Here is a 27,102-nt window from a genome sequence, read left to right on the forward strand (position 1 = left end):
GATTGTATTTGAACAGTACTTTACTTTTAAATAAAAGCACTACTTTAAAAAGGAAAAAGAAAGTTGTGACTCATTTTTGTTCTTTTTTGGGGCTTTGCCTGGATGTGATGAGGTTTCCAAGGTATGGATAAAGACTAGGCATAAGGTGATGCCTTAGGAAGAGACTACAGTCAGTGTCCTGACTGAGCTGAGTCTTTGTGAATCTGGAATGGAAAACTGTGGATATACTTATTACAGCTGTATGTCTCTGGATCTTGATCATTACTTTGACCTTAACTTGCAATAGTGATAAGGAAGATTTCATTGTATCAGGTAAAATTGAATAATTTCATTCCCACAGTATTTGGAATCAAGGAGCTGGGCCAGTACTGGCTGTAGAACCAAGTACACAACAGACTGCTGTAGGTTTCCTGGTGAATTGTATCTGTCATGGACCAGGGTGTTGGTGTAGCCTGGTCAGTGATGGATACAATTCAGTCATTGTAGAAGGTGCTTCTTTTACAGTATGTAAACCAGTTGTTAAAGGATGTACACTGGTAAGCGTGTTTTCCATGACTGAGAGTGCTTGACAGTTAGATGATCATAGCATTGTGAAAAGATTTGTCACTTTGATTTGCTTGCCCTTTTGAGATCTGTCATAATTCAAATCATAAGAATAGGCCTGTAAAAACAATTGTTTGCTCTAAGATTTTGAATGAACCTAAGGCTACTATTTAAGATTTTTTTGTGTGGGTTTCTTTCCACTTCTTGCCTCATTCTTAGTAATGGATGTAAAGTCTTTGGGATTTTATGAGCTTGACTCTCATTCCCCTGTCCCTTGAAAGATCCCAGAGTGACTATATATATTCATTGAAGTGCATGGGAAAGCTTCCACTGGCTTCTTTCAAACTTGAATTTGATTCAAATTATCATTTGAATTTCCCTTCATTTGATACTGAGTTGACTGCACATACCTTCATCTCATATTGTGCTGCAGTTCTTGTTCATTATGCTACTTGTGCCTGCACACTGTATGCAAAAACATTTCTAGTGTTTGAGGCTGGAATATGTATTTCTCTTCCCATTTCTAGGAAGCAAATTGCTATTAACTGTTTGTTGAGTGAACATCTCTTTTTCCTAGGACCCATCATTTGAGATGCTTCCGTTGACTGGGAAAACAATAATATTTGATAGCTTTCCTGATCCTTCAGATACCTGGGAAATAATTGAGACTATTGGCAAAGGAACTTATGGAAAAGTTTTCAAAGTGTTGAATAAGAAAAATGGCAGCAAAGCAGCAGTCAAAATTTTGGATCCTGTTCATGTAAGTTACTTAAATTACTTGCTACATTGTGAGTTTATGTAGTCTTTTTTCTCTTAATCTTTGTAGATAATTTGTATTAGAAGTGACAGTGAAGTAAACTATTTCAGCTTGCTCCATATCAGGCTAGGTATCAATGCATTTTTCTTATCATAAGTGATTTTGGAAGTGGTTGCTTATGGTAAAAGTCAGAAATAAACTTTGTTACTTTTACTTTGTTACCCCTTTTCTCTTGTTTTCAGAAGCAGAGCTGATTATTTTCCTTTTCAGTACTAGCTTATTCTATTTTTACTGTCGTTCCCTTTCCTTTTTTTAAGTTTTTGACATACTGGCCATTGAGGAAGTTACGTACATAAGCTGTACCTTCAAGCATCTGAGTACACTCTTGTAGCTGAGTTACATGCTATGAATGATACTTCAGATATAAAATAGCATACTTTATTGTTCATTCTGTGTTTTCTGAATGTTCCAAAATATGTAGGTCTCACAGAGGAATCCATCTTTTCAAATGGAGAATGTAAAGGGATTAACTCTACACACAAAGCACCAGGCAACTGGGAGGTGGAAATATGAAGTTGTAGAGCTTGGTTTTGTTCTCAATAACTGACATTTGTTGGGTGGGAGATTAGCGCTCAGAGTAAGGGAGAACACTAGTCTGGTTTCTAAAGGCACACCCTACTGACATCAGTGGTGCTGCACCTGGGGCTTTTCTAGAGAACAAAACATGGGAAAGCAGCTGTTCCTATTTCAGAGGCCCTTTTAAGTTCATCTTCTGCATTTCCAATAAAGATTTGTGAGGTATGTGCTTCCATGGCACTTCCATTCCTGGATGAGCATGCTGTTCTGTGTGGACCCTACAGGTCTGGAGCTGCACAGCCACACAGGGCTCTTCTACTTCTGCACATCACAGTGCCAGATTATGATCCCATAGACACAAAAGTCTATGAAATATTTTGGTGAAAACTTAATGTCTTCCATTATCTTTTCTGTGTTTCTTGCTGATCTTTTTTTTTTGTTTCAGCATGCTTTCAAGGCAACAAAAGGGTCCTCATCTCAATTCAGTATGACAGCCTCTTCCAAATTAAACATAACTTGCCAAGCGATAGCATCTTAATGAGATTGAATGTATTGGAAACTATTTCTGACTCTATTGCTTTCTGTAAATAAGGTTCTTCTACTTACAATAAATAGGCATGACTTCCTTGCCATTGGTGTTCATCTAAATACCTGTTTGGCAGGAAATGGTTTTGCTTTCCTATGCTTCAGAAGTTTTCAGGAGTGGTCCTTAAGTGGCAGGTGGCAATGGCAGGAATTCCTGAAGGAATCAGTGAAACTTTCAATGTCCTGTACACTTTGGAGGTTGCAGAGAAAGATTAAAGGATGATGGTAGGAAGAAAAAGGAAATAGTAAAGCTGCTGCTGGAGGAAAGAGAAATAGATTAAGCAGGAAAAAGGAATAGAATGTAAAGAAGACTTAAGAAATAGAATGGATAAAGATGCAATATAAGAAATTGAAGACGGGCAAATGTATAACTGATGAAAACAGGTTCCTTATTTTAATGAAAAAATAGCAATAGTGCAGTCAACATCACCCTTCCAAGACTCGACTGTTAACTAAATGTTTTACCCCTTTTATTCTAAGAACACTATTCTTCTTTGCTCTCTTCTGTTTACAGGGTGTCTGGAGTACCTGCTGTACCTCCATGTTACTGCTAAAATGACAATCCTGTATTGGAAATAAAATGAAAGCAATAAATCAGTTCTCTTTATTTAAACTGAAAATATTATTAATGGCTGCAGAGGGAGCCATTGCAATGAAGAAAAAGATGCTTTATGTATTTTCTTCTTTACATTTTACAATTCTTTTTCTTTGGAGATCATTTCAGAATTGTGCCTCTTGAGTGGTAGACTGGAAACAATGTAGAAGAAATGTGGTTTGGTTTAACTGGTATTTCAAAATTAAACTGGGAACCTACATTATCATGGGTGATATGACTGAAATAAGCATTTAATGTTTAATCCTTTAGAGCATAGACTCTTTTTGCAGGATAACAGCTCAGCTTTTTGAAACTGAAACAGGAAAACAAAGGTATTAAAATGAGACTATATGAAGATGGAACTTAGAAGGTTTAGTCTTGTCCTCAGGTCTATCAGTAAATACCATTGTACTTTAGAACTTTTAGCCAAATTATCCTATAGATAGGATGAAAATTTTTAGTCTGCCATTTCTAATTCAGTTCTTTTATGAAGGTAAATATGCTAAATTTAACCATATATTTCAATTTTTTTTCCTTCATGAAATACTGACAAATATTTTTCTTTTTAGTAGGCACAGAATGAATATCCTATTCATATAATTTTTCCTTGGAATTGTAAAAATCTCATAGAATCCAAGTACCCCTCAGGAGACAGAATCCTCTATTAATTCACAGTAGGACAGTAAGCTAATTCTCTTCCAGTTTCCCCAAGGCAGTCAAAACTATTGTATGCTTTGTTTTTAATTTCTTGGCTTTTGACTGTCTTTTTTTTCTTTCTTTTATTTTTGCCAGATGTGTTTTCTGTCTTCATCCTTGTGTCACTCTTTCTCTTTCCATTTTCTGCCACCTTCAGTTTTTTGGTTCTTTCTTCCTTCCTTGTATTTTTTTATTTGTATTTTTTTTCTGTGTTCTCTGTTGTGCTTATGGGAAAATTACTTGGAGTGAGTTCCTCCATTGTTAGGAAGAGGAAAATTCCTGCTTTTTTTCAGCTGTTCCAATAACAAGATCTCTACAATCCTTTCTTGTGATAAGACTTATCATGATAATCTTAATATGAAAGTTTAATGGCCTAATTCATGAAAATAGTGGTGACAGAGGAAATTCTTGGAGACTAGTCAAGCTGGTCTCAAGACAAAAGGCACATGTGAGGAGCTTGAATAGGATGTTGCAGAGATCTGTATGAGAAACAAGTGAGCAAAGTGCTCTTGAGGCAGGTGTGTTAAGCAGAATGAGAAAGAGCATCATTCACTAGAAATGCAAAACATGCCCTTCCTCTGCCACGGTCACTTCTATTTGGCTTTGCTGAGACAGGTTTTTGGCACAGAGTAGATGCTTTTCACTGATAGGAAATCCATTCATATGGAAAGTGCAGTTCATAAGGGAGCCTTCTAGAATGGATTTTTCACTTCTTTTTGTGTAGTTGTAAATAACAAATTGTATTTAAAAAGTTTTAAATCTGAAACAAGAATGTTAACTTTTTTTTGAGATCTAAACAAAGAGAGGAAAATGGCTGCAGATATTTTGCCTTTATCTGTTGTCAGGAGGGATTGAATATTTTGTCAGCATGACTCAAATGCAGTGTAATCATCATCCCTCAATGAGCAGTTCCAGTGCAGAGGTGGGAAAGGTTTACCTGAGTCATGCAGTTCCTGCTAAAGCCTGCCAATGCCTGCATCCATTTTTGGTCTCAAGGGATTTGCACAGCTCCCAGTGCATCTGTTGGCAAAACTGGTCCTCATATCTCACCTCCAAAAGGATTTCCCACACTGTCTGAGAAACCTAAGGTCTGTAATTAGAGCGTGACAAAAAGCCATGATTATTATAATTCAGTAGCAGAACCCAGAGAGACCTTGGATGTCACCAGCTTCTATGACAGTAGAAAATGAGAATAATTCCCAGATAATTCTAGAAAATGGGATGGGAAATGAATAAGATGTAGCTGTAGCCACATTTCTCGTATTCAGGTGGAACTGCCGGTGCATCAGTTTCTGCCCATTGCCTCTCATCCTGTTGCTTTGTCATACCCCATGGGTTCATTAGTCGAAATTGATAAAGTAAAATTTTAAAAAATAACTGGTTTGTATTCACTAAAAAGAACCAGGCTTTGTAGTTCTCTAAATGGTATATTCATGTTCTATTTGGTTTTTTTCCTTTCTATCACTTCAAACTACATTTGAATTTACAGAAAATACTTTGTGGGTTTTTTTAATGGCTATCATTATTTATTTGTTAATTGCTATGTATTTCTCATTTGTGACACTAGGATATTGATGAAGAAATTGAAGCTGAGTACAACATTTTGAAAGCTCTCTCTGATCATCCCAATGTAGTCAAATTCTACGGCATGTACTATAAGAAAGATGTGAAAAATGGAGACCAGCTTTGGCTAGTTCTTGAGGTAAAGAAAACAGAAAAACTGGAGGTTTATTCCAGTTGGTGTTCCCTTGTTGAGTATAAACTCAATGAATGAGATGCAAGTCATTTGTGTAATTCTTTTTTAAGAGTGGTTGCATGCAAAGTGATAAATGCTGTTGTTTATTGTTTAGTGTTCTTATCTTGGTCTTACACTGATAGTCCTGTGCCTTCAGAATTAGGATATAAATTCTAATAAACTCATAGGATTTGCTACCTAAAATCTTTCTTTGATGAAAGGCTTGCCATGGGAATCTTCTTGTAGTAACGTTTCTTTAAATATCATTAACATATGACAGTTAAAGAACACTATATGGTGATTTTTTCCCAAATGAAATTATAGAAATTATTTAACTGAATTCCTTTATTTTCTGTGGGACATAAATGCACAAATAGATAAATAAGCCAAGAAAAGCAGCTACTGCCCAAATGCTGTTGACAGCATCAGGATTTCCTCAAATTAAGGTCAGAACAAGGTGTGTTTATCTTTAGTTCTGAGTAATCTGTGAGCAAAGAGCTTGATCATTTAGATTCAGCCTGGTCTGTAAATACTTCCTCTTGTATCCAGAGGAAAATGAAGAATATCTCTGACAGGAATAGTGTGCTTTTGCTAAGAATCAGGACTTTTGTTGTCATTTGATCAGGGTTTTATAATGTTGAGAGTGAAGAATTGGTTGTATTTTATGATTTGTCAGCTAAGTGAATACAATTCTCCTACCAAATATCTCAATGATACAATGGTATCAAATTCTAGAAACAAGCTATCAGTAATGCATAAGTTCTAAAAAAATCAATTCCAAATTCTTAAGTGTTCCATTGGAAGATGTTTTTACAAATGGGTTACATGGCAAATCATAACAAATTATTAGATTAGACTGGCATCAAAAGGTATCAGGTATTTGTGAGTGAGCATCTTGGAAAATTCAGTTCTGGCCTGTAAAGGATGGATGCCAAGCAGCCAGGCTGAAACAGACTGGAAGGAAACTGGAAGGAAAGTGTTTATATTCGAACTTTTATATTTCACATGGAATGATGTTCTTTATGTGAAAATCATGAGCCCACATGTGGAGTATGTTTTATATGTCCTCTTTTTATGCCATGCTGTACATGTGCAAGTATGGAGTGTGTGGAAACAGTTTTAGATGCTTTCTGTCACTGCTCATGTAGATCTATGAATGCAATGGATTTCAGCTGGTGTGTGTAGATATGCATAGGTAGGAAAGTAAATTTCAGTATTGGCTTTGGTGAAGCTTTCCTGTTAGTTAATAGTCCATGTGAAAGAAAACTGTCATAAAACAGATTTCTCTGTTCAAGTGGCACCTTTTAATCAGCTTGTATGCAGTTTGCTTTTCACAGCAGCTATTAAGGTGTCCTGCAGTTTATAAGAATTAATATATTTTCATTATCTCCATTTTGTGTCTTTTGATGGAATCCATGGGCAGGATGATTTGGAGAGAAAATTTCTCAAATTCCACTAGGAATGGGTTGTGATACATGGTAAAATTCAGCATTTAGTAATGCTTTTAGAATCACCACTGCAGGTTACCAACAAATTTATTCACTAGAGTGTTTGAATCCATATATTTAGATATTTGGGTTTGGGGTTTTTTTTCCTAGAAACAAAAATCTTCTGCTTTTTAAGATGTGTGTTATGCAATGCATTTTAAAGAAAACTATCTATGGAAATGAAAGTGAAACAAGAAAACATCTGTACAGAATGATGGTGCTCTTGACTCTCAGTTCAGAAATTCCTTTCTCTCTGTAGGCTGCACTCAGATAAGCTGAACATCTGCTCCTCCTTGGATGTTCTAATCATGTTTATAATACAGAACGTTGCAGGAGGGAGGATTCCTGCCAGGTGCATTAAGCTTTGCTCTGTGTGTCCAGAGAGGCAGGCAGGAGGAACTGTCCTACTGAGTCTGTGTTGGAAAGAAATCCCATATTTGGGATGAATCAGCAGTTTGATGTCAGCAGACAGCAGCATGATGACACAGCTGAGGCAGAGTGTGCTGTAGCCTGTTTCTTTCTGCTCTGGATATTAGTTCAGAAGAGAAAATATCTGAGATAGTTGGAAATCATCTGATGGAAGATGGAGGAGAGAGGAATTGTATCAGGCCCCTACAGCTGAGCATATAGATCCAGGACAGATGGGGAGAGCAAATGGCACAGACCTTGCCTGGTGCAACAAACAGCCTAGGCAAAAAAAGAGTGAAGGCTGAAAAGCCAAAGCAAGGTAGGTATTACACAGCTTTTACTTGGTGCTGTAAACCAGAATCATAATGCAACATATTTCTATAGTCCACTTGCTACAGAGATCAGGTAGAACTTTAAAAAGCATCTCAGTCCATTTTCAAAAGGTGCAAAGTTATGCATATCCCATTTGAGATGAATTTGGGTTTGTGAGTCACGTCAGTACGCTAGTGTATTTTATAGTCATCAATATATTTTTTTGGGAAATAGAACATGCATTATTTTTACAGTAAGAAAAACTTATTTAATGGGTTAAAACTTATCTTGTTAGGGGAAAAATTTTGGAAGTAATTACTTTCCACCCAAAAATACAGGTTTGTAATATCAAAGCGTGTTGTAGAAACCTCTCATTTCTGGAGAGGCAGAGGGAATTGCCAAGAAGTGGTACAGAAATACATCCCTTTCACTTTCACTGAATGTCAAGAAGACTGACAAATACTCTTTTGAGGTATTTGGTTTTTTTTTTCCCTGAAGTGTGTACATGAACATTTCAAGAACATTTGCAGTGTCCTGCTGAGTTATGCCAATGGTCCATGTAGCTCAACTTTCTGTCTACTGTGGTGGCACTAGAAGATGGTATTTAGGAAGAATCTGTTGTCCAGTTTTTGCAGTCCATTTCCCTCATATTTTCCAGCAACCATGATTGCTGTTTTACAGATATTTATACAGACTATTCTATTTAGTATCCATTTATGGACCCACTAAGCCTGATGATGATGCAAGCATGCTCTACAGTCTCCCCTTACGAGCATACAAGTTGAATTTTTGCATCATTATTATATGCTGATTTCTATTTGTATAATATTCCACATAGTAGAATGTAGTGTTTTCAACACTGCGAAAATGTTTCTAAATCTAATTATATTTCAGTGTGAAGAAATTTAGACTCCAGCTCATTTGAGATGGATGAATATGTTACAGTTTCCAGTTGATTTCAGGCTCTATTTTCTGACCAGCTCTGTTGTTAAAAAGTACCTGCAGAATAGTTGATGCAATTTATACAGATACTAGTTATGCACAGTCGAGACTTGGGTGAACCTGATTCATCTTTGTTCTCATGTAGAACCTTCTCTTGATATAGTGTAACCTTCACCAGAGAAATCATGTGGGAGTGTCGAGTAGCTTGTGCTTGGAATCTGCTTATCTGAAGAGATGTCATTTTAGCCTTTCCCTTTCCCTCAACATTTTAACATAGGAAAATCATTAAATAATTTGATAATTTGTGTAATTCTGGATTTTTGCAGGCAAAGTGGTATACTTTGAGTTTCATCTTCTAAATATTTTTTGTGATGGTAATTGAACCTGCTAACCAGGTTGATGGTTTTGAGTGATAACTCAAAGGAATTACAGAAATACTGTCATGATGGATCATTGTGATTCAGTTGGCAGCTATGTTTGCTGATTTAAAATTTGCCTGAAGTGATTCAGTTTTTTTACTTACCTTTGATCATTTAAAGTAAACATTAAGAGGAAAAAAGTGGAATGTACGAATGTCTAAATTATCTTTTTAAGTCATTGGGCTGTTTTTATTTATGATGGGGTTTTTTTTCAGAAGGAAGAAAAAATCTTAAACCCAGTAAGTAGAAGCCCTCAGGAGTTTGAGTTAAACTAGGACACAGAAAACTAGTGCAGTTCACCTTCCACTCTTTCTGCCAACATAGACATAAACAGAAAACCCATGGTTAACCAGACTGTGGATATTATAGTAATTGTAAAGGTAGCACCATAAGGAAATAAGGAATAAAATGCCAGTATGTCAGACTGCCAACCTGCTATACCAGAGTTGTTGTTGGTCCATTACTACTAGTTTACTTCCAGTGGGTTGCCAAAATGCTTGTAGCAGGGTAAGAGCTGTCAACAGAGTAGCCCACCAGTGCAGCTCCTGCCCAGTTACCAATCACAAGGGCAGTTGCCTTTGGTGAGGTGTTCAGATTAAATGAGATTTATAACAAATTGTGATCCCTGATAGAAATTTCTGGCTTTATGGAGATCCTTCAGAAGAACTTTCATTTTCGAGTTTGCCTAGAGTTGGAGAACCCAGCACAATATGTAGAGTATCAATCCTGCCAGAAAAGTGACTCTTCACTGCAGAGAGCTTTCTTTGAAGATTTAAGCCAATAGAACAAATGGCTTTTGGAAAGGAGAACTGATGGATAACAGAAGTCATTTGGGATCCCAGTCAGCAGTAAGCATTTGTCAGCACTGTAGCAGAGGAGAGTTATTAAGGAGGATTTGAAGGAAGATGGTGCAGTGGTTTTCTGGTTTGTTTTAGCTGCTCCTTCAAAGCTGAATGGAAAACATGTTATGCCTACAGATACCAGCACTGTGAGCTGATCAAGGATAGAAGTAGATCTCTTGTTGCATGAGAATTGGTGTTAGAACTGCTGTGGGCTTTGACAGTAAAAGCATCCAGCTCATGTTTGATGTGATTGAGAAAGGGCAGCCATGTGAGTGTTCCAAAGAATAATGGCATGGTTGGAGATGGTTGGTTAGGGATAAGAACTCACTAAAGCCAAGAGAAGAAGGTTGCAAGTGCTCCTATGTAAAATTAAGAATGCTGAACAATTCATGTACACTGCTGCATCTGGCCTGGAGTGAGTCTGCTGTTGCACTGTTGTATCTTCTCTTTGGAGAGAGAAATTTAGCAAATCAGATGCTTCCAGACGTTTGCAAATCTAACTGTGGTCACAAGGATAGCCTTAGAGTACATGAAATATTTATAAACTTTCCTCACAGATTCATAAATGAACAGTGACAGCACAATTTACATGTGTGTCAGAGAAAAATGAGTATAATTAATGCCCAAATTTTGTGTGGTTAATAGTCTTGGATCTTTCACTGACCTACTACATGTGAAAGAGTTTCTGTTCATGTTGCCTTTTAAACATTGCATGTAATTCTAATAGATGGGGAAACTCACAGAAGTGCATCTTTCTTATTAAAACAACAGCAACAACAACAAAAATCCTCTGCTTTGTTATGTAATGTCCTATCTATGGAGCATGTTAATGTAAAGAAGTGACAGTCTCAGCAAGTCCAGTTGCTGAGAGAATGGGAAAAGATAAAAAACCAAATACCACCCTGCTCCCCATCCTCCCCGAAAAAATCCAGTGAACCAAAACAAACTAACCATGACAGAGTCTTTGACTTTTACAATCATCTCAATTTTTGCAGTAGATTTTGATTTTTGCATTTAATTTTGATACTTTTTTTTTTATTTTCTAAGCTCTATAGGAAGACTGATAACTTCTGTATGCTAGGTAAATAGATCAATTTATTTTTTAAATCTGTTTGTCTAAATAATCTTCCTTGGCCAAGCTTGCGATGCTTTCACTCCATTCCCATATCCCAACCTAAAAGGGCAGAGTCCTGTAACATTTATGGAATAGTGGCTTGTGAAGGGTCTTGTTGTGTGGGCAATGTGGGAGTGACAGCACACTCTCCCTGCCAGAGCCATATCCATCTCCTGCTCCTTTTCCAGGCACAGGCTACCTCTTCAGGGGGCTGTTTATGCCCAAGCAGGCTTGGCACAAAAAAGCAGAGCTCAGAGCAGGATGAGTAGTTCTGCCCTTCTCTCTTGCTGAGATTTCCAGTGCTGTGTAAGAGTCCTGATGGCTGGCAGTAAAGCGTTTTCTCTCCATTAGCTTGATCCCCTTCTCAGCTAATGGCACCTCTCTGTGCATGGAAGAGGAAGAGAGGAATGGCTGTCAGTGTTGTAAAGCAACCAATTCTTGTTCTAGATGTGCAAAGATATTTGGCTGAAAATATCTGCAGCCTCAGGTTCTGCAGCTGCAAGGAAAGCACAGAGACTGGGAAGTTGCTTATCATGCAAAAGTTCAGCAAATAAATTCATGTCATTGAGACTGTTGGGACTTCAGTTGTTGAATTCCATTTGAATGAAGTTTGTCTTTAAAAAAAAATCATACAATTCTAATAAATCAAGAAGCATTTGAGCAACACTCTCAGACACCTAGTGTGAGTCTTGGGGTTGTCCTGTGCAGGGTCAGGAGCTGGTCTCAATGATCCTTGTGGGTCCCTTCCGACCCAGAATAGTCTATGATTCTATAAGGAATGGGTAGAAGTATGCAAACTGGAATTGTTTTTATTGCTGTGACAGTTCTGGTGAGAGTGGGAAAATCTAAATTCAGTCACATGATTCTTTTTATGAGGTCTCTCTGAATAATGAGTACTGGCTGGAGTGAGCCCCACAGGAATTTGTGGGAGTGCCTTGAAGCAAGACCCAACAGTCTCACTTTGGCTTTTAAAAGGATGAGCCTACCTGAGATAAACCAGAGACATCACTGTATCAGTTACTTCTCTTTTGCATGAAACAGAGAACCCTGTAGTATGGACAATTTAATAATTTATTTGGGATTTTCCTTTGGCATGTTTACAGTATGCTTTTGTTAGATACAGGAGTTTACTATATGTAGATTTGTTTCCATCTATGAGAATAAAGGCAAATTTATGGAATTCAAAAAAAGCTTTGAATGGAAGTTGTGCTGTTTAATGGAATATATAATAAGAGTTATAATAAGAAAACAGATATACAGCTTTTTCTGGTATGTGGTATTTGCTGTAAAACACTAATGTTTCAGGAAATTAGTATAGTGGAAAATAACAAGTCCATTTAAGTTTCATAAAGGGCTGAGTGAGGGGCAGGAAGCTGTCACTTGCCTAAATATTATTAGCCATTTTCAAATGGCATATATAGCAGAAAAATTGAACAATTGAAAATTGCTTTTTCATATTTCTTAACACAGGTCATTTTTCAGAAATGTCTTTGGTTATAATTGGTCCGTTCAGATCAACACTGAATGTTTTGATCCATTACATGCCTGAATTGGGCTTGATTTTCTCCATTTCTAATGTGTCCCTCTTTGCTTCCCAATTATAGCAATTTTTCATTCTTGAATCATAGCCTATTTTCTCAAGACTGAAGATGTGTGGCTACAACTATAATTTTATGCTTTAAACTTTTACTAAATACTCATAATTTCTCTGCATAATGAATATTTCATATTGTGGTTTGCACAGTTTGCATCTTTTAAAACAGCTGGTTACAGCCCACCTTGCTGGAGAATACTAATATGCAAAAACCTGGTTCTCGGTAACCTCTAACAATTTTTGCCACCATGCAGCAAAGCAGAAGTCCAGAAAATAGTTTTACCATACACAACTATTTAATTCAGTAGTGTATGAATAATGTGCCTCTCACATTCTAATATTTAATGTCACCTTACTTTCTGTGTGTTTTATTTTTGATCACAATTTTACCAAGATGTTAGGTAATTTAAAAACAATAAAACAAAAGACCAAAACCCACATTTGTGTAGTTTTTTATTAGATCTAAGATAACCAGACCTCCTTTAGCTGTAATGGGAAATAGCATCATTCATTGGAAGAATGCATGGACTAAGACTTGTTTGCTCTTTGCTAGAGGGTTTGCCCTCTGACGCCTGAGGGTTAAGCACTTAAATTCAAGATAGACAGTACAGTTTTGCTGCTTTTAGTTTACATGCTGGATCTCTTTATAAAGGGAGTGACTGAAGACACTCCAGTGGTAGGGAGAGGTGTCTCCTCCTCATTCTTTGTCAGGCAGAGGTGGCTGAAAGCTGCTGACTAAAGGAGAAAAGTACTAGAGCAAGGAACAAGGATCCGGGAGGTACAGAAACAAGACAGGTGTCAGTGGTGATGAAAGGTTTCCTGGACTCCAGAAATAATGCCAGCATTTGTTGCAGTTCAGAAAGCTGTTGACTTTGCTGAAATCAAACCCTGGAAGCAGGGAACTGTCTTACACACACACAGTGAGCAGGGAGAGATTGGTTTACAGAACACTTTAATTTCAATTCTGTCCAATCTAATCTCTCCAAGTTAATGATTCCAGTAGTTTATTAAAATAAGAAAAAAAGAAAAATACGGCTTTTGAGTTTAGCATATTTTGTTCTTATAAAATTATCTTTAAGAAAGCCCTTCAGAATATTTTTTCTTGTAGGGTCCTGTGACAGTTACAGAGTCCTGTAGCTCCTTTCATGTCCCACACACTCCCATGAAGAGACAAATTGCCTTAGGGCTGAGTGGGTTTCAGCTTCCTTTCTTTTGTAAAAGCAGCTTTAGACAAGCCCCATTGTTTGGATCTGTGCTTCCCCAGCCATGATTTCAAACTCAATAGGGAAGATTTCTATTGCAGTAATTTAAATTACAGTGAATTAGACTAAATTACTGTCCTTGTGTAGAAACACACACATAAAATGGATTATGAGTGGTGTGGACAAGGCAGTACTTGGAACTACTGTCTGAGCCCTGAATAATACAGAAATGATGCTGCAGAAAAGGAAGGTGCCTTGAAATGTTTCTTAACTGATGAAGAGTGAACAAAAGTAATGCACTTCTGAGCAGGGAATAAAAGCTGTTAAGTTCCTGCTGTTTCCACAGGCTGCCCTGTTTGCTTAGGGGTTTCTGTGTGTTTTCTAGAGCCTCGGCTAAGTTTTGCAGCAGTCAGTAATTGTCATTGTGGATCCCAAAGTTAGTCCCTGTTTTTTCTCCCTAGCTAAGGGAATGGTTTTGCCCTTTAAATATTATTTTTACCACTGCTCGTTGTGTATGATAAAATGATGCACTGATTTAATAAATGGTTGCACTAAGTTTGCTCTATCAAAATCTTTCTTGGTAAGCTGCCTCATGTATTTTCTCAGAAAGTCCTGGCTCTTTACTGACCAATGCCTCTCAGTTCTGTAGTTAGGTTAGCTCTTATTTTGCAAAATTACCCTTCCATTTATTTGATTATTAAAAAATTACAGCTGTGCTATGATGTTGCCAGGCCATGAAGCTAGAGTTGTCTGTCTTAAATACATTTCACTCCCAGTTGCTTTACGAGGCATTATTTGAAATAATAACTTGGTACTACTTCAGCTGTATAATCTTTTGAGAAGATGTGGACTGGTGATACATTTATTTCTTCATTAGCAACTTGATGGGGATGTAAATGTATTATAACATAAAGATAGTGAAATATGGAATGGTGCAATGTAATGTTTGCATTGGGATGAGATAGAAGGGGAATTGAGCAGGGCTCTGTCCATTAAACCTTTGTAACAGCACTGCTGCCTTCCTGTTTTGGTTTTTTTTTCACGATATTACAAATATTTTACAATAGAAAAATCCTTCATTTGGGGATTAGGGTTTGGCTTTTTTTCTTGTTTATGTAAAGCCTGCTTGGCTTCATTCAATTATTCTGAGTTTGAAAGAAGAAATACAGGCAGTAATTGCATAGTTGTGGCTTTTCCATTTTGGCCATGATGTGAAGATATCTATAATCTGACTGAGAAATATAAGAGTTTGTGAAGGCCAGCATTGCATAAGATGAAACAAGCAAACTTTTCCTCTGGCTGACTGTCTTGTCAGTGCATGTGCATGGCAAAGAAAATGAGAAGTTAAAAACCAAACTGAAAGGAAAGAAATCAGAAGCAGCAAACAAACACCCGTGGGGCTGTGACTAACGCAGCCCTGGAGGTGCTATATGATATAAAATAGCAAAATCATAAATAACCCATGGTTTTTGATCACTGAAGCAAAATAATTCAGGAAAGATGCCTGTTTCAGTGGTATATTTTGTTCACGCTGAATTGAAAGCAATCAACTTATCTAAAAGCATAGAGAAACCATTACTGTGGTTTCTTTTGGTTATGGGTTGTCCAGTTGTTAGGAAAAATAGGAGCTGGAGTGCACATCTTTCTTCTATTTGAGATGAAATTAAAACTGTGCTGCACAGATATGAGCTGTATACTGAACCACTTGGCCCATTGAAGAAACTGTTTTAGTTCCCTGTAAGTTTTCACAAGAGCCTTCAAGTATGGGTCATAGGTGTTAAGTGCTGTCAGTGGAATATGTTCTTTGGCACTAATAATTATGAGAACATGTCACACTGTAGGCAGAGAGTAAGAGTTATTTGGTCACAGCTGAACTGTGAGATGGACAGCCCATGGAGTTATTGTTTGGAGAGAGAAGACAAAGAAAGTGACTCTGGACATGGCTGTATTGGGTAGATTCTGTTCTGTTCTAATAGAGAAGATCTCTTTTGAAAAGAGATGGAAGGAAGTTGGAGTGAAAAAGGTCCCAAAATAGTTGCTGGCATTCACCTAAGAAAAGAAAGGATGGTAAAGATGGCAGCAGAGTAAGGATAATGGACTTAGGGAGAGTGTGCTTTAGCTGGCTTCAGGAGCTGGTGGGTACCTGTACTTAGGAAAAATAATGTAAAAAATACAGGAAAGTACCAGGGGAGCTGGCAGTTTTTAAAAAACACAATAGCAAATTAGCTGGTGCAGAGAAAAACAGAAGTACAGTAAGAGACTAGTAAGAGTGCAATTTCAGAATGCCTTCAAATAGGAGAAACAAAAATGCTGAGCTAAAGCATTTAAAGACAAGTTCAGAGTGTCTAATGTGGAGAGTGGTAAAGACAAGGTTAGCAGAGAAATGAGATACAGGAGTACTTAGTTTATATCTTTGCAAAGTGAGAAAAAATAATGTCCTAGGGAAATACAGACCAATCTTCTTAGCTTTGATAGCCACAATGGTTCCAAAACAAATTAATAGAAACCACTGTAGTACATGCAGAACCCAGTAACATTATAAGTGGTCAGCGTGGACTGGACCAGAACAAATTATATTAATACTATGTCATCCTTTAACAGGATAACTGGTTTAACAGGATGTGTCTTTTGTAAGGATTTTATATGGTCCCATGTGACATGCTTGTGACAATAATGTGGAAATACAGAAATTTCATGAAAACAATAAAGAAAATTACCCATTTTTCACAAAACTGGACTTAGTTCACTTATAGGTTGGGTGAATCTCAAGTGGACACCTTCTTTTGGTCTGTTTCTGTTTGGTAAAAACTTGAGTGATGAACAAAAGTCTACATGAAAAGTTGAAGTTGATACCTAGTTTAATTACAGGCACTTTGGGGAATAGCATCAGATTCACAGTTGTGAAAAGCAGAGAATTTTTTTTGAATCACAGGAGAGAGATTAATACAAAGTACTGCTATCCATAGGAAGGAAAAATGGGACATACCTGACCAGGCTGTGGTTCTGCAGAAAGGGATTCTCTGTGAAGTGGAGATGATTATGTTCTGTTCAGCTTTTCTCAGCTAAGACAAGACTTCCAAAGGAATTCTGTATACAGTTTGAGGCAGAATGTGAGGCAAACAAGGAAGTCCAAGTCGAGAAAATGTGGAGAATTTCAAAAGGTTACAACAATTAACATTGTACAGCCTAAAAAAAAGAAAAAAAAAAGAAAAAAAAAAAAAAAAAAGAAAAAAAATGGCATATCATGGCAGTAGTCTGACAGAGATGGAAATAGAAAATAATGATAATTTATTATCAGATACTGCTGAGGAAGGAAGGGTAAAAGTAATTCAGCTTTGTTGGATGCAGGAAGGATTCAGGTTGGATGGCAGGAAAAATGCTCTGTCAGGCTAGAGAAACACAGAAACAGGCTACTTAGAAAGATGAATCTTCCTTAATGTGTGATTTTTTAGGAGCAAGCTAGACATATATCTGTCATATCTGAAAGTACCAGGTCTCTCACAGAGCATATGCAGTGGACTAAGTGATTTCTTGAGATCCCTTTTACTCCTCTGCTTCTGTAATTTTATGATTAAAAAACAGCAACAACTAAGAATCTTCTGTTCTTACAGCAGTCAGTCTTGAAAGGAAGGTGCAGCCAGCTCACAGACTGGCTGTGCTGCTTAGGAGAGCAGGTCAGATTATTGATCTATTTTAAGAACAGGGAAAAAAAGTAGAGATTAAACACGGCTGTCATGTTTTTAGTATTCCTGTGTGTGGTAACATTGAAGTAAGGTTGGACTTTTTCATAACTGTAATTCATGTGCTGCCCAATCATTTATGCCTGAGCAGCCTATAAAGATGGAGAAGGAAGTAATTGTAGTTGTCCCATTGTTTGTATCCAAGCTACTGAAGTAAGCTGAAAGCACCTTGACAACTGCAGGATGCAAGCAAACAGCTTAGTACAGCTTAGTACAGATGTGTGAGTCAGGAACAGCTGGCTGTTTAAAGTCTCTAATTGCCCTAGCAAAAGTGCAACTGATAGTTTTCTTAAAAGGGGAGTTGATACTTGAATCTTCAATGGGCATCAGAATCGAGAAGAGCTGAAGAGGAGAAATGTCTAACTGGGTCAGGTAGAGGGTGACTAAGACCTAAAAAGAACATCTGCATGACTGTGATGTGGTGGCAATTTTAAGTGACATTTCATGTGTTAGGATCACGCTTTTCTAAATTTTTTTGCTGAAGATAGCTTAGCATACTAATAGCTCAATTACAGTAGCACATGGTTGTGGCAGATGGGTGGGTGGAGAACTGCATGTCATCCCAGTATAAGTCTTTGCCTTTTTGAGTGCCAGAAAATCATAAGGGAGGAGCCCATTTCTACCACTGTAGAGGATTCCTAAGCACCTCTTTTGATACAACTATGCATGGCCATCAGAATTACAGCTCTTTAAGACATATGTTTATATGAATTAAGCTATCTATTAAATTTTTCTTTTCAATGGTTTAGGTATGCAAGATTTCCTTCGTTCCTTCTCTCTCTTTCTGCTGTCTGAAAATCCAGACTAGGACTGAATATTTTAAAATTCATATATTCTGAATCATTTAAAAGTGCAGCATGGAGGGGACCTTTGGAAGTAATTTGGTCCAGCCCCTTTTTCAAAGACTTTTAACTGAAATGTTACAGATTTATCTTTTCAATTAAAGTTTGAATATCTCCAAGGATGGATGTAACACAGACTCACTGTGTAATCTCTCAGTGCTTAACTGAGTGGGAAAAATTTTCATTTATGTCCAGTAGGAATGTCCTGTCTTGCAGTGGGGAGTTTTTGCCTCTCATCCTTTGTTCTGTGACACTAGGAAGATTCTGTCTTCTCCACCCCATTTTAGCTGAAGCCTCAAGGCTTCAGGCTTTGTAGATAAAATTTGCATTCTATCAATGCAGGCACTGAAAAAACTGCCAGTAAGGAAAATACCTCTAAATCACAACGGGACAATAGAAGAAGTGACTAATATTAATTTGATGAAAATTACCCATGTACAAAGTTCTGACGTTTCTAAATTACTTCCCTGTGGGATGATTATGAATATCTTCCCTTCCTGTGTCTCACAGGCTGGACATTCCAAAAGCCTGTCCCTTTAAGTTGAGTATATGCAAATCTAAACAGGGGCTTCCATCTGATACAAACCACAAGAAATGCTTCTGTGTATGCAAAAGAATGTGTGTGAATGTGTGGGGGTTTCTAGTATGGGAGAGAAAAATAGTTATGATCCTCTCCTCCCAGAAGAGGTCATGTCTCATGACAGGTAAAGGCCATTTGATTTGGGGAGTTGCTTTGACCCAGGTAGGGAGCTGCCCTGGGCAGAGCTCAGACAAACAGCTCCTGCTGTGCAGCTGTGCCAAGTTCTCTGTGCAGTTCTTGTTCTCTGCTTATAGTGCCAGTCATCAAGGTGCTCTGAGGAGATTTCACCAAATTCTGTAGAGCAAATGGCACGGACTGATCAGCTATTTGGTCACCTGAGTTCACAGTGTTTGCAACAAAATAATAGCTACCAGTGCCTCCCTTCTCTAGATGCTTCACTGGAAACTAGAAAGATCTTTTAAAAAAATTATCTCTGTTGTCTTCATGGTTTCTTGTCATCGAAGCATTTCACTTGGCTTAACTTGAGCTGAGCAGCTTTGCTAAGAGGTACAGTCTTTTTACTGTGGACAGCAGACTAAGAAGCAGCAGATATCATAATTATGAACTTTAATATTAAACAACACCCCAGAGAATTTTCTGCCTAGCAGTACTGCTAAATAATGTTTATCCCATAATCTCTCATTAAAGGATTATATAAATCAAGGTTATGTGGTTTTTAAAAATAATTCAGATTTTATACTCCTATAAGTTTCTATGGACTAGATCTGATCAATATCCCCAAGGAAAATTTATTTCCTTTCTACTCAAATTCCCAAGCAAGCATGGTCCAGCACTGTATTGGGCCAGAGTATTCTAACTTGTTGTAGCTTTTTGTTTTGAGATGGAGGAGTCCAGCTTGTTTGGAGAGGGATTTTTTGAGGTGTGTATATACCTCTGGATTAAGTACACATGCAGCTTGATAACCTGAGTCAGGAGAAAGAATCACCATTTCAGCTTTAGTTATGTGCAGGTTTTAGACATGTGGCAACTTCACCTGCAAAAAATGCACAGTACAGATAGGAAATTAGAGCAGATACAACATTTTACCCGTAATGGTAAAAATAGAACAAGGTTAATACTAACCTGTGTCACCATTGTCGTCATCGTTCCCCCTCCCACCCACACAGTGTAGAGCACACACATGCAGTGTCTGCCATAATCTCCTTTTCTAATTGTAGTTGTATTCCAATAATCCCTTTTCCTCCTTAGCTGCTTGCATTCTAATACCCAGCCTTTTCCCCCCTCTTCCTCCTATGCTGGTGGTCTCAGAAAAATATGGTCTGATGTAAGTAAAAGTACAGCTCTTTGAGACAGAAGTAGCAAAAGAAAAGTTGTCCTGTGTGTGTGCAAGAACCTGTGTCTATAACATCCTCAGCTGAACTCTGTCTAAGCAGCTACCCTGCCTTGGGAGTTGGTGGAGGGTTTCCATGGAGGTAGGGCTGACTTCTGGGTTCTTTATTTCAATACCTATTTAAATGACCTTTTACGTGCTCAGGTTCAGTTTTTGTTTGGTCTAAAATAATCACAGTTTTATTATTATTTATCTTACATTACCTGCTATTTTAAGTAAATTTTATCTTACAATGCAGATATTTATCTCATAATCAGGATTTATATCATATGAGAGTAGTAGAAAACTTATTTAGAGCAACATGTTAAAGAAAGTGAAAATTAACATTGCTGACCCAGGCAAAATAAGTTCAATGTTGGCTTTACTGCCTAAACATTAAAGAGGGTGGTATCTGAGGTGTAGTTTCTCCCTTCTGCCTACAAAAAGAATATATTCCTTTTCTGCATTGATTTTCTTTATGAGTATATAGCTCTGTAAAGAGAGAAGATCCATCTGTAAGAAGCAAAATATAATATGAGATAATGAAGAAAAATAGTTTGAAGAATATCATACATGTAATGTATTTCACAATTGGTTTGTTACTTGTCAGGCTGTTTCAGTACTCTGAATTCAAGAGCATTAAATGAACCAGAATTGTCGTAATCCATTTGATTGAATATGTCAGTGATGTGCCAAAGTTAAAATTATAGAAACCCTGAAAAGAAAATGTCATTGTAAAAGAATAACTAACTTTGAAAAAGTCAGTGTAGAAGGCAGACCAGCATGGCTAATGACAGTGAATGAAATCCTGCTTGGGAATCTGATCCTTATCCAGCAAAGCATTTAATCCCACCATTTAAGCATATGAGTTCTTCCCTCTCTAAGCATGCACATTGTCCCACTTAGGTAAGGGTGAGGTTAAGTGAGTTCCAAGACTGTTGCCATAGAGCTCAGACCAGAGCCCTTGCTGACCTGATGGGGGACATCTCTTGCAACAAGGGTTATGTATTGAATGACATTTCTGTAGGCATTCATGTGGTGCACATCAGTGCAGGCTAGGGCTTTTCAGAGATAGTTAGTTAGAGAATTATTGTTATGTTTGGGCACAAAGGGATAGAAAATGCTTTTTACTGTAAGGTGCAAGTCTTTTTTTAATTGTAGCACAGAAAAAATGTAGGAGTATAGAAGAACAGATGAAAAATATGTATATACAAAAGAATCTGATGTCTAGAATTCTGCATTTGAAAGGTTTTACTGGTAAATGATGCCCTTGATTTGAATATACTTCAAATGTAGTGCAAAGGAATTACTGTTTAGTGCTGCAGTGTTAAAGTACTTTACATGGATATTTAGTTTAATGTGAAAAGCTGCTGGATGATATATCAGAATTCAAGTTTCTTTTACTGTTTTATTGGAAGCAGCTACACCTTTACAGAGGCAAATGGCTCTTCAATTAATGAGTATTGTCAGGTGCATTATGGATAGTTTAAGGGCTTAAGTGCCAATTTCTTCTTTGCAGATGTGTAACTCCTGCAGTAGTAGGTACTCACTAAAGTTACATAGTTGCTTCTTCCAGCAGAAAAATTGTAAATTATAAAAATGAACATATGAAGTACTGCAGTCTAAACTAATCTGCTGGTTATGTGTGCTCACTATCATTTTAGAGAGCAAGGCCAGGTCTCTTCTTCCCACATACATGGGAGAGGACAGGAGTTTGCTGGAGTCTCTCTGGGCTCTCTCCTCTGGAGAGTGGGAGGGGATTGTCCAGAGCAGACTGTGGCTCTGCATCTGGAACAAGGAGCTGACAGGGTTGATTCAACAAGGGCTATAATTATATATAGATTATATATAGTCTATAGTTTGTCTTACACCCACAGCACACCTTGCTTCAGTGGGAGACCTCTCTTACCACAATGCTTTCATCATATTCCACGATGCCCATGCCTTGTGCATCACCTCTCCATATGCTAGGAATTAAGTGCTTAGCAAAAAGGGCAGCTTTACCCTTGGTAGATTTCATGTTGGGGAAATTTCTCTGTTGCCTGTCTTCTGGTGCTTTAAATTCATTTTTTACTGTGCATAGCTTTTGTACCTGAAAATTGATGTTGTAATAATCTGCTTTGGTGGTGAGTTCCACATGATGAATATAAGAAGCAATTAGTATGCCTCACAAAACATGCCTTCACAGCTAATTTATTGCACTGTAATCCACTTCTGTTTCAGTGAAAAGCAACCATGGATATAGGAAAACAAAGAGATACACTACTATACTTGTGTTTGGACAAGAAGAATTAAATGCAGGAAGTAATGAAAAATGATTGGCAAAAATTGCTGTGTATGTTGTTTGTATAAATGGTAGATTTAAGGACAAAATTTTGGTTTGTCAGTTTAGTAGAATCTCATTTGGCTGCAGATCCAAAAAATACTGAGAATAAAATCCAGGTGGCTACTCCAACTCTCCTTAATTCCTTTTTATATTCCTGTTATATTTTGTAGCTGTGCAATGGTGGATCTGTGACTGATCTTGTGAAAGGATTTCTGAAGAGAGGTGAAAGGATGAATGAACTTATAATCGCTTATATTTTACGTGAAGCTCTGATGGTAAGATAAGCTTTCAAGGACAATCAGTATTCAGCTCATACTTTTTTCTTTAAATAAAGGAAGATCATGTCTCCACTAACACAGCTCACTATCTTGTGTTATAGCAGTGTTTAATGAAATCAAGGCAATGTGTAATTAGGATGGTTCTTTGTAAGCAAGCAAGGTAAATAGCAGTTAATCTGTTTGTTTCGCTATTAAGAGAGTGAAAATTGATTTCTGACCATTGATCGATTTTCTTAGTAAATACAGTTCAGCATCAAAATTGCTTTTCTTTTAAGAAATAGCAGAAATGTCATCAAAATACTGTTCAGCTTCCTAAGTCTGGATGCAAACTATTTTTATGGTAAAATAATCCACATATCTAGCAAATTCATACCCTGCTACAAGAATTTGGTTTTGCTCATTAGGATCAAGTGACTTTATTTATAATTTTCTTACAACTGAAATTTTACTTTCTCCAGTGAAATTTAGATCTTAGTAGTTTTCTTTGAGTTTATGATCTAAAGCTATTATATGTGGATTTATAGTGATATTTTTCTGCTTTTGTCTCAAAATTTCTATTTGTCATTAAGTAGGTCAATTAAAGAATATTTTTCCCTGTCATGTGGCAAGTGATTTTGTAGTAAGAATGACATCCCTGTAGTTTTGGATTAAAAAATAGAAGTTTTGAGTATTTTTCATACTTTTCCACTAATTTGTTGTTCCTGCAAATTTAATACAGAGAACAGAGCTGTTGTTAAAAATTCATGTTTACATCTCTCCTTCCAGGGACTTCAGCACTTGCATGAAAACAAAACTATCCACCGTGATATTAAGGGAAATAATATCCTTTTGACCACTGAAGGAGGAGTCAAGCTTGTGGATTTTGGTATGTTATATTTACTTTTATAATGTTCTACACCTGAAGGGTGGAAAATAGGATAGAGTAAATAAACCAGAAAATATTAACTGTGTTAATTTTTTTTGTTGAGTTTTTGGGTTCTTCATTAAAAATCAGTTGGATAACCAAAATTACTTTTTTAACTTGATAGAAATTTTAGTAGTTTTGGTAATGCTGTTTCAATAGCGTAGCTAAAAACCAGAAATTTTATAATACAGTGTTGGTAAGTGCCAAATGCTTTGAGGTACAGAGTAAGTAAAATGGCAAAGAGAGTAAATAGGGTTCAAAATAATGTTGGTGCTCAGTTCCTCCAGGAACCATGCACTGGTCCAGGGAAATTAGGAGCTGATAGGAAAAAGCTTCATGTTTTATATGAGAGCATTTAAAACTTACTAGATATTGTGAAGAATGGGAGAGCTCCACCTCAGACACATATACTTCCTTTATTTTATTTAAAACAAAACGAGATACTTGAAAGCAATAGAGGGGGAAATATTTTATAGGTGATCCCCACTTTCTAAAGTCTGGAAAGACAGATTTTGGCAAATCTGAATCTAAGAATTTGCATTGAAAGCATCAGTTGAAGCTGTTAGGTCTGAAGGGATTCTTGAATATTCCCATTTTTGGTTGACCACCAAAAGGGAAGAGAAGAAACATGGGTAAGTGGATGCAACCTGTTATTTATCAGCCATACCACAGTCATTTTCCTAAAAGGTTGTTGACTCTTGTTTCATATGAGGGGTATAAAAATTTGCAGTGCTTGTTGTTATGAACTGTTATCTTCGGATAGAACTCTGCCTTCTTAGGTTAAAAGTAAATTTATTGGTCACTATTTCACAACACAGCAGACAACCTTAAATATATTTAATTCAGCAGATGGAAAAATCTTTGTTTTTCCTTTGCCCTCCTATTTTGTTAATGATACTGATTCAATAGATACATAACAATTGTTTAAACTTATAATGGGATTTTAACTTTCTTTAGTATAGTAACTTCTGGCCAGTAGATTGTATCTATGGAACTCTCATGACTCCACACATAAATACCCCACAACTGTTATGGTTAGTAATTCTTCTAAAATGTCATGTAATTCATTTATGTTCCTCAGATAAAATCTTCCATTGAAAAATCTTAATATTTTCTAAATCATGTGCTGTATAGTTACTAGTATTTTCTGATAGTCTGGATGTTTATTGGGAGGTGAAAAACAGTATTTTTGCCCACGGGGTTTTAATTTATTTTGGAAAAAAATTTAAGGTGCTGAAGGCAATTAGAGGATCAATGCTCCTGAAAATTAAATCACTTATGCAGAGATCAAAACTTACAAGCTGTTGGGATGAAGACTTGAATTCTTTATTCTCCAGTTACAGCAATCTACTGATAAGGCTGTAATTGAAAAATAATCTTAAATTCTTGTGGGAAAATTGTGATGCCAAAATCCAGGTTAGAACATGTGCAACACGTTTATGTGGGCTCAGTCAGGGCCTGTAGTAGCTACAGTCTGTCCTCTCAGAGGAATATACAAAGGGCACTTTAATTTAGGAGTAGATTGCTATTTTCCCTGGCTTCCCCTCACCTCCCCAGGAAGAAAAACAATCTGAAGCCAATTATTAGTAGTTTCAGATGGAATAAATGTATAGACTTCATTAAATCATCATGTAAGATGTACCATTCACCATGCAGGCTGCTGCTTAAGGTATTCAGCTGGGATTTGTGGGATTAGTATCTTCTACTTAAGGGGATTTAATCCCACATTAATCAGATTCTAAGATTTTAGCCAAGAATGTGAGTTGATGAAAATCTCCCATGTTGGCATTGCTACAGACTGTTGTACAGAAACATTTATTGGATCAGGGACTGAAACTTAGCCATCTTTTATTATACAAGCCTCTAAAATTGACAGACTACAGAGTGAGATAGACGTGGAGATACAGTGTCCTTTTCACCCGGTTAATAGTCAGAGGAAGCAAATTTTTGGTTTAGGATGAACCAATTATTATACATGCAGCCAAACAAACACAAAAAATCCCAACTCAAATAATGACATCACCCTTTCTAGCATGCACCCAGCTTCTCTGTGTGGAGAGGGGAGCAGAGACAGGGAACCAAGGACTCCTTCAACCACTAAACACATGACCTAGGAACTGAGCCCTTCCCAAGATAAGTTTCTCTGCACCATCCTCCTGCATGCTGGATGCTGATGAGATGCTCCTGAAGAAGCCTTTGCTGTCCTCTCCTGATACTAATTATGGTGGTTTTCTTCTAAACCCTGTGTCTGAAAGATGGGCTGATGAAGTACCTTGTGGAACACAAAACAAGAAAAAAACCTGTTCTCAGTCTCCATGTGTTGTGCAATCATTTAACTTGTGGGGTTTTTTTTCCTTTTTTTAAAAAGACATTTAGGAACATTTTAAGCATCACAAGTGAAAAAAGCAGTTAACTTCTAGTGAATTAAATCACGTTTGAAAATGACTTTTTATTCCTTCATTGCTTTTGTACTCTTTGAACTCGGTGTATAGTGTTCTGCCATGGTGAGTCCTTCCTTGCAAAGTGGTACAAACTTTTCAAAAGCTTCATTTTGTGATTAGTGATTAAATCAAATCAAATACCTAAAGGAGACCTAGAAGAAAGATGGAGAGGAACTATTTACAAGAGCGTGTATGGACAGGACAAGGGGGAATGGCTTCAAACTGAAAAAGAGTAAGTTTAGATTAGATATTAGGAAAAAAATCTTTGCAGTGAGGATGAGCAGTTTGCCCAGAGAAGTTGTGGATGCCAAATTCTGGAAGTGTTCAGGGCCTGGTTAGATGGGGCTCTGAGAAACCTGTGAACAATGTCACTGCATGGCAGATGAGTTTGAACTAGATGATCTTTAAGGCCCCTGCAACCCAGGCCATTCTATGATTCTGTAACATCCCACAGCAATGCTTCTGGAGCTCAATTGCTTATCAAGGAGCTGTCAGATAAAGTTTTAGTTTAAACTTTCCAAGCCACAAAAATTTTGCAATATTGTTACCAGGGATGCATCCTCTGGCCTTGCATCCAGTATGATAATTTAGATCAGCAGAGATAAGCAAAAAAAAATAAGTATTTTCTATAGGTAATGAGGAGCAGCCAAGGGGATCTACTGTGAGAATGTCCACTGATCATAGATTCAGTCTATAAAGTCATTAAACTTCTAAATACAGTAATAGCCCATATATTCTTTGTAAGAGAAGAAGGCTGGCTGAAGGCAATTTCACTACCTGAACATTTGTGGAAATTAGCTGCTAAGCTGTTTGGATAGAAAAGCTTTGGAGTAGGATGTTCTGCCTAAAAATTG

The 27,102-nt window shown here is 37.1% G+C and overlaps 1 protein-coding gene across 1 annotated transcript in view; it reads left to right on the plus strand.

Annotated features, from left to right (window-relative positions):
* Positions 1-1,132: 1,132 nt before the first annotated feature.
* Positions 1,133-27,102, plus strand: part of MYO3A (myosin IIIA) — a 101,765-nt gene continuing 75,795 nt past the window's right edge. Inside the window, exons 1-4 of the mRNA XM_056483287.1 lie at positions 1,133-1,303; positions 5,320-5,454; positions 22,796-22,900; positions 23,669-23,768. Coding sequence (XP_056339262.1) covers positions 1,136-1,303; positions 5,320-5,454; positions 22,796-22,900; positions 23,669-23,768 — 508 coding nt within the window. The 5' untranslated portion in view covers positions 1,133-1,135. The remainder of the gene's footprint in view (positions 1,304-5,319; positions 5,455-22,795; positions 22,901-23,668; positions 23,769-27,102) is intronic.

Source organism: Oenanthe melanoleuca, chromosome 2 (genome assembly GCF_029582105.1).
Source record: "Oenanthe melanoleuca isolate GR-GAL-2019-014 chromosome 2, OMel1.0, whole genome shotgun sequence".
Lineage (NCBI taxonomy): Eukaryota > Metazoa > Chordata > Aves > Passeriformes > Muscicapidae > Oenanthe > Oenanthe melanoleuca.